Raw genomic sequence first — 7,691 nt, forward strand, 5'->3', positions numbered from 1 at the left:
GGTACCGGGCAGTCCTCCTGCTTAGCCAAGGTACCCTCCAGTCCTCTGCTTGGTCTCTTTCAGGCACCTTCATCTCCTTAGGGACTGAAGAAAGCGGCCAGAGAAAGTCTCACCCTCACCGTGTCCCTCACTCTGCCTCAGTTCCCCATCTGTAATCCGGCCTGGCTGCCCACTGTTCTCCAGTGCTGCGACTTCCAGGGACCTGTTTCTCGGGTGCTCGCCCTGCACCTCCGAGCTACAGAAAAACTTAGGGCCCCCAGCAGCGAGTTGAGGGTGTCACTTCGGTCCCTTCCAAGCCCCCATACTCGCCCTGACTTCCCTCCCCTGGAGGGCATTCCTAGAAAAACAAAGATCGTCGTAGCAGCCCACTCGGGTCACGTGCTTCCTCCAAGCCATCGTCCACGCCTTCAGCGCCCGCCTCCACCCGCGTGCCCTGGTCCCAGTAGGGACCCAACATAGCGCGACAGCAGGATGCAACGCGGAAGAAACAGAGTGTTGCCCCCACAAGAGTTTGCAAAGTGTCCGCCCAACAGGGCGGGGCGAGGTGTCCCCGCCCATGACCACGCCCCGCAGCCCTCCTGGTCTCCGCCCATTCCGTTAGTTCCGCCCCTTCCGGCCCCGGGCGGGACCCTGTCTGAGCTTCCCGCAGAGTCGCCTGGGGCGGTGGAGGCTCCGGCACTCAGCTAGGGTAAGCGAGCGGGCAGAAGGATGGGGCGCCCTGGGACGCCCATTCTGCCCCATTCTGCCCGTGGGGGCCTCCAGGTCCGCAAGCCGGCCATCCCGCCTGGGCTACATCTGAGACACCTAGTTTTCAAGGCCCCCGTTGGCTTTGGGAAACTTTATGGTTCAGGTTTCAGGAGTCGCACAGCGGCTCGGGATGGCAGAAAGGCCGAGTCTGCCACTCTCTCTGGGGAGTGGGCCGGGGCCCCTTCTTTGACCTTACACCAGGGCTCTTTTCCTGACATTCCGCAGTCTTCCATTTCTTTCGAATAGATGCATGATGTAGAAACGGCTGAGCACCTATCACAGAGGCCCACCCTCCTCAGAGGGTGAGGACCTACTAGCACGTAGTCTAGACACGTAGTAGGTCCCTCACTCCCGCGGTCACCGCTGAGACCCTCTGCAGACACCCTCAGAAGCCGAGGGCATTGAGCCTCCTCCAGATGACCCCGACTGTATTTCTGCGGCTCTGACAGGCGCGCACTGGACTGCTGTCACCTCTGGGCGTCGCCGTCGCCCCTGGCAACGCACCGGAAGTCGGGGGCTGGTCCTTTAAGCGGAGCCGCTGCGCCTGCGTCTTGGTTCGGCGCGCCCGCCCACGGCGCCGACGAAGAGAACATGGCACAGGCGGCCCGGCTGGCACGGACCCTGTGGCCCGGCAGGTGTGCGCTCGCCGACACGCTGGGTGGCCGCCCCTGGCCACCGCTGCTCACGCAGAGCCGGGCTGGCTTCTCTCGGGCAGCGGGTGGCCGCCGGGGGCGCCCGCAGCTGCTGGGGGCGGCGGCGCTGGCCGTGGGGGGCGCCTTGGGACTGTACCACACCGTGCGGTGGCACCTGCGCGCCCAGGACCTCCGCGCCGAGCGCCCAGCTGCGCAGGTAAGGCCGGGCTGGGCCGGGCCGAGAAGGCGACCGGGGATTCACGCCGAACCCGGAACTCCTGGGCCCTCGCGGGTCAGGAGTCGCCCTCTCCGCCCGCTGATGACCTTGGGCGAGTGACTTAGCCATAGATAGGTGTCCGAGCCCGCAGCGTCGTCACCTGTTAAATGGGGCTAGGACTGTATTGTGTGTTTCTCATGCTGGTAGTTTTCCTAACGTGTTCTAAGGTTGAGCGTTGCAGCGGTGGCCGTGGTTTTATTGCTGTTTCGGGGTTTTTTATCTTTGTTTGCTTTTTGAAACAGGGTCTCGCTATGTAGTTCAGGCTGGGCTCGAACTCACTGTGTAACCCAGGCTGGCCTCGAATTTGCAGTGATCCTCCTGCCTCAGCCTCCCCATTGCTGGGATTGCAGGCGTGCACCACCATGCCTAGCTGATTGTAGCATTTTTGTAGGACTGATGACCCTCAGATGGGGAGGTGTGACGTAGGGAGATGTGGTCTCCAGCCTGATGGTGGCCCAGCTGCCTTTGAGACCTTTTATAGGGTGTACCATCAAGCCCTTTTTTGCTCCCCTAGTCCCCAGTACTCCTTTCCTGGACCCCGGAGAGCCCAGTGGCTCCCTGCCCACGTCCATGGCCGGCCTCAGTTTCCCATATGAATAATGAGAGAGGTGGTGGACTAAAACTAGGGCCTCAACACCAGTGTGCACCAAGCTCACCTGAGGACCCAGCTCATGGCGGTACAGCTGCCTCTTGGAGAGTTGAGGCCCACCCTTCTCTGGCCAGAGCTGGCCTGAGTGGTAGCTCAGTACTGCCTGTCACCCGGAGGTCCCTGGGGTTGGGGGGATGGAGCCGGCTGGGGGCCTGGGTGCTGCAGGTTGAGGAAAACACACCCTGGGACTGTCTGGTGTCCCTGCCCTGGGGTGCACCAGCCGGGGCTTGCACCGGGGCTGTCCACTAAAATGGGAGGGGAGGGGAGGGGAGGGGAGGGGAGGGGAGGGGAGGGGAGGGGAGGCCCCGCCCCCCCTATTATTCCTATGTTTACAGAAGGCCCCCCAGAGAAACAAATGGGGCCTGGACCTGGGGCTTGCAGGTTTCAGGAGCCCCCTCCCTCTGCTTCCCCAGCTCTCCCTGTCCAGCCACCTGCAGCTGACCCTGTACCAGTACAAGACATGTCCCTTCTGCAGCAAGGTGCGTGCCTTCCTGGACTTCCACGCCCTGCCCTACCAGGTGGTGGAGGTGAACCCCGTGCGCAGGGCCGAGATCAAGTTCTCCTCCTACAGGAAGGTGCCCATCCTGGTGGCCCAGGAAGGAGACAGCTCGGTGAGTCTTGGGGACCCCCACCCCTTCCTGTCCTGTACTCTCAGATCTGGGCTGTAGGCACAGCAGATGTGAAATGCCTGGCATGGGGCTTGGCCCCTCATGTGCAGCTTCTGGAGCACTCAGAGCTGGGGCGGGGGCATCGCAGAGGCTGTGCCTCCATTAGTCACACTTGGTCTCCCTAATCAGGATGAGACAGATGGAAACAGGTGGGCTCAGTAGGCATTGGTTTGGGGGCAAGCCCTCAGGATGGGTGCGCAGTGCCTGGGCTCCATGCAACCAGGTAACCTGAGTGCCCATGCATTGGTGTAGTTTAGGAGCCCATTCCAGTCCTGCCAGCCACAGCTAGAACTTTGCATCCAGAGCCGGGCATGGTGGTGCATGCCTGTAATCCCAGCACTTGGGAGGCTGGGGCAGGAGGATCTTCATGAGTTGGAGGCCAACCTGAGCTACATAGTGAGTTCAAGGCCATTTTGAACTACATAGCAAGACCCTGGCTCAGAAACCAAACTTCTCTTCCAGCAACAACTGAACGACTCCTCTGTCATCATCAGTGCCCTGAAGACCCACCTGGTATCCGGGTAAGGACCTTGGGGCCTTGTCCTTCTCTCCAGGGAGGGTGTGCGGGGGGGGGGGGGCATGCTGGCCCAAGCCCTCCCTTTTTCTGCTCCCACATCTCTTCCCCCTGTGGGGAAAGTGCTCCCTCCCGGTGTCTAACCCAGGTCCTCTTGCTGCAAGAGGGCAGAGTCTTTGGGGTGTGGTCAGGTGGCCCTGGGGACAGGAGGAGGACAGCTGCAATGAGATTCTGGCTCCCTCCCAAAGGCAGCCCCTGGACGAGGTCATCACCTACTACCCGCCCATGAAGGCCCTGAATGACCAGGGCAAGGAGGTGACCGAGTTCTGTAACAAGTACTGGCTCATGCTGGACGAGCAGGAGGCCCAGCACATGTATGGCGGCAAGGAGGCCAGGACGTGAGTTGGGCCAGGCGGCAGTGCAGGGGCCCCGGGGCTGGAGCCAAGTTCTGCTCCTGGCAGCCCAGGGCCCACCGCGCCACCTCCCAAACCCACAGGGAGGAGATGAGGTGGCGTCAGTGGGCAGACGACTGGCTGGTGCACCTCGTCTCGCCCAACGTGTACCGCACACCGGCTGAGGCCCTGGCCTCCTTCGACTACATCGTCCGCGAGGGCAAGTTCGGGGCCCTGGAGGGTGCCATGGCTAAGTACGTGGGCGCGGTGGCCATGTACCTCATCAGCAAGCGCCTCAAGAGCAGGTGATGCACATGTGCGTGGGTCTGGCCTGCCGGGCCCTGAACCCAACGCCACAGCTGTGTGGTGGGCCCTCAAGCCCAAGGGGGGCAGGAGGGCAGCCAGGGCTCCCATTCACCTCCCCGGCACCAGGCCTGGGCATCAGAAGCTGGCCCTGCTGCACCTCCCTCTGCTTCTGTCTCCACGCGGGGCGCTGCCCTCCTGAGCCACACTGTCCCCTGTCCGGCAGGTGCTCTCTGGGGTCTCCCGGGGGCCACCCTGCCCACCAGCCTGATGGGCTCCCCTCCCCGCCCAGGCATCACCTCCGGGATGATGTGCGTGAGGACCTCTACGAGGCCGCCAACAAGTGGGTGGCAGCCGTGGGCAAAGACCGGCCCTTCATGGGAGGCCAGAAGCCGAACCTCGCTGACCTGGTGGGTGAAGTGGTGGCTCGGGCGCCCAGGCGGAGAGGCCTGCCCTGGGGGAGGGTGCACCCAGGTATCACTGCCCTTTCCCCTCCCGTCCTCCCGTCCTGCCACCCATACCCCCATCCAGCATCAGGTAGACTCAGGCCGGAGCAGCTTAAGGAGGAAACCAGCCGCTAGGAACTGGCCTGGTTCCCATACCTGACAAGTTCAGGGAAGGGGCTGGTTTCAGGCCTGGTTGGATCCAGAGGCCCGAGTGGCAGCACCAGGGCAGTGTGCCCAGCCCCGGGACCATCCTGTAGCCGAGGGTCCTGGTTTGGAGCAGGATGCCAGGTTCTGTTCCCCGGCACTTGGGGGGATTGATGCCCGGAGTGGGATGTGGAACCTGCAGCCACCCACACGCTCTGTGCCAGCCCCGGGCGCTGAAGCAGCTGAGCTGGAGGCCGACAGCCCTTGGCTCCCTCTGCAGGCGGTGTACGGCGTGCTGCGCGTCATGGAGGGTCTGGAGGCCTTCAATGACATGATGCAACACACGCACATCGGGCCCTGGTACCTGCGGGTGGAGAAGGCCATCGCTGAGGCCCCTGCAGCACACTGAACACCCCCACCTGGTGGGGATCAGGCAGCGGAAGACTGCTGGGGACCTGGGCCCCGGGGCCAGTCCCTGGCGACACCGTGTATCGGGGCGTGGGGTACGGGGTCATTCTACTTCCTGTCCCCCCCCCCCAGCTCCGCAGCTTCTGACACTGAAGCTGCCAGGGCCCTGGATGCTGGGGACCAGGCCCGGGCTCTGTTTCCTCTCAGAACCACTAGGAGGGTCACGGGTCACCACAAGGACTGCCTCCTGTCCCGCCCCGGTGCTGTCCCAGGCTGGGCCTCCCAGTTCTGCAGGCCCTCTTCCCAGCCACCCCGGAACCTGGGATGCTGTCGTGCTGCAATAAAGAGGTTTCCTGCTCCCCTGTGTGGCCGAGGACGGTGTGTGACTGTGGCCCAAGAGGGCAGTGGGACCTGAGGACATCGCAGTCCGGGCCCTGGGGCCAGGTCTGGCTCTGCCCTGTGCTGACAGAGGGCAGCAGTGCCAGACTCTGGGCCGCAGTTTCCTCCTCTGTCCATCAGGCATTGTGATGGGCCCAGCTCGTGGGGAATTGTGGGCTTTGTTGATGACACGAGAAGGGTCTCTCTCCACACCTCCGCTCTACAGATGGGCCGCCCTGGGGGTCAGCCCCAGACTGGGACAGGTCTGTATCGAGAAGTTGGCTCCGTCCCCAGTGAGAAGAACAGCAAGGGTTTCTGTTCCCCGAGCCCCACAGAAGGCCAGGTGGGGGTCACTGAGCACGGTCCCACTGCACCCTGCTGGTGAAGGTCGCTGAATGACCTCCTCGACCATCGGGAAGGTTTCCACATTTTACTTTGTTTTAAAAACAAGCCAGGAAGGGGTGAAGGGACAGGAAATGGGAAAAAAATAAGAACCAAGAAATATCATGTACAGGTACAAGCACCCAATGAGAAATGTAAATATATACCTAAAATGTACCAATAAAAGAATTTAAGAAAAAAAGCCAGTGGGTCACGGATTTAGCTCAGTGGCACTGCACCTGCCTCGAAAGCACAAGGTCCTGAGTTCGAGCCCCAGTACCAAAAAAACAAAAACAAGGCAGGTATGACACTGCACACCTTTAATCCTGGCAATCTGTGAGGCTGAGACAGGAGGATCCCAAGTGAGAGCCCAAGCTGAAAGACACAGCGAGGCACTGTCTCAGAAATGAGAAGGGGTGAGGGTGTAGCTCAGGGGTAGAGCACCCCAGCTGTGATCCCCATACTCAGAGAAGTAACTCATTCCTCAGTGTAAACTCAGTTCCAGTAAACTCAGTGTGTGTCAGGCCTGCAGTGTCCTCGCAGAGGGATGCTCCTCGCTGGGCTCCAGAGACCAGCGTGACCCTCGAAGGGCAGGAATGAGGCCAGTGGTGATGGGGAGACAAGGGAGGAGCTTCCTGGTGTCCCCCATCCCCCTATCCCTGCACCTCTCGTCCCAGCACCCTTCCCTGGACAGCACCCCCGGTCGCTGCGCCCAGCCCGCTGCCCCTCTTCGCGCACAGGCTTCTCCCCCGGCCCTTAGGCGCTGTCTGTGTCCCCGAAAGCAGCCCCTGAGGTGCCCGCGTGTGACACGGGTCATCAGCTGTTGGACCGGGGACGGGGCCACAGCCCATGCGGCTTGCTCTGCTCCTGACCTCGGCTCCCCCGAGCCCCGCGCACGCAGGGGGGACGCCACCACGTACGTCCCCTCTCCTGCTGGTCGCGGAGGCGGAGATCATATTTTCTCTGTCTCCTCACTTCACAGAGGCCCGTAGGGTTGATGTTGGAGCCGTGCTAGGGACAAGGACTGGACTTCTCAGGGGTCCATCCCTGGGGCTCCTGCGGGTAGGGAGGAGCCTGCACGGACTCAGTGCTCACCTGGATGAAAAGTCAGGGACCTGATCCCTGGGAGTGGGGCGGCATGAAGGTGCCAAGTACCTGGCCCAGCTTCTTCCTCAATACCTCCCACCCCAGCCCAGAGTCCACCACCTTTCCAAAACGCAGAGTCCATTTTCTCTGCGTGTTTCCGTACAACCCCCAGAGGGCGCAAGAGGTCGGTGAAGCCTTAAAGGAGCTGGAAACAGACCTAATGCTGCCCCTGGTGGCCAGTTCCAGAATCGACTCGTCCCAGGACTCCATCTGTAAAGTGGTTTTAGTATGTCGCGGTCTGAAAACAAGCGAGTGGGGAAAACCACAACTCTCAAGGAAAAGGCCCCAGCCGGGCGTGGTGGCGCACCCCTGTGACCCCAGCATTCGGGCAGAAGCAGGAGGGTCGCCGCGAGTTCGAGGCCAGCCTGGGCTACATAGTGAGTACGGGGCCACCCCGAACTACAAAGTGAGACCCTGTCTCAAAAAAAAGAGCCCAAAATCAAGGAAAAGGTCCCAAAGCAGGGACCCTTGTCCCAATTTGTCATGCTCTAGTTGCGATGCATCCCCTGAGGTCTTGATGGCAGCAGGGTCCGGAGTTTGGTACCTGTCTACTGGGGCTGTGACCTTGGGCGGCCCCTTCCTCCTGTAACAGGACCAGCAAACCCC

At 61.8% G+C, this 7,691-nt stretch overlaps 1 protein-coding gene across 1 annotated transcript; it reads left to right on the forward strand.

The window, feature by feature from the left end:
- Nucleotides 1–1,300: 1,300 nt before the first annotated feature.
- Nucleotides 1,301–5,539, forward strand: Ptges2 (prostaglandin E synthase 2). The gene is made up of 7 exons (XM_004849268.4): nt 1,301–1,596; nt 2,719–2,916; nt 3,436–3,494; nt 3,736–3,885; nt 3,984–4,184; nt 4,475–4,592; nt 5,053–5,539. Exons 1-7 carry the CDS (start codon nt 1,339–1,341, stop codon nt 5,179–5,181), a joined length of 1,113 nt encoding a protein of 370 aa, XP_004849325.1. The 5' UTR covers nt 1,301–1,338; the 3' UTR covers nt 5,182–5,539.
- Nucleotides 5,540–7,691: the final 2,152 nt, after the last annotated feature.

Source organism: Heterocephalus glaber, unplaced genomic scaffold (assembly GCF_053883595.1).
Source record: "Heterocephalus glaber isolate CG9 unplaced genomic scaffold, H.glaber_assembly_v1.0 deba00001479, whole genome shotgun sequence".
Classification (NCBI taxonomy): domain Eukaryota; kingdom Metazoa; phylum Chordata; class Mammalia; order Rodentia; family Bathyergidae; genus Heterocephalus; species Heterocephalus glaber.

Bases quoted from the DNA above. Each gene is read 5' to 3' on its own strand.
- Ptges2 (XM_004849268.4), top strand. From the start codon at position 1,339: ATGGCACAGGCGGCCCGGCTGGCACGGACCCTGTGGCCCGGCAGGTGT. The intron at 3,495-3,735 runs GTAAGGACCTTG...TCCCTCCCAAAG, and splicing joins AAGACCCACCTGGTATCCGG to GCAGCCCCTGGACGAGGTCA. The intron at 4,593-5,052 runs GTGGGTGAAGTG...CTCCCTCTGCAG, and splicing joins AGCCGAACCTCGCTGACCTG to GCGGTGTACGGCGTGCTGCG.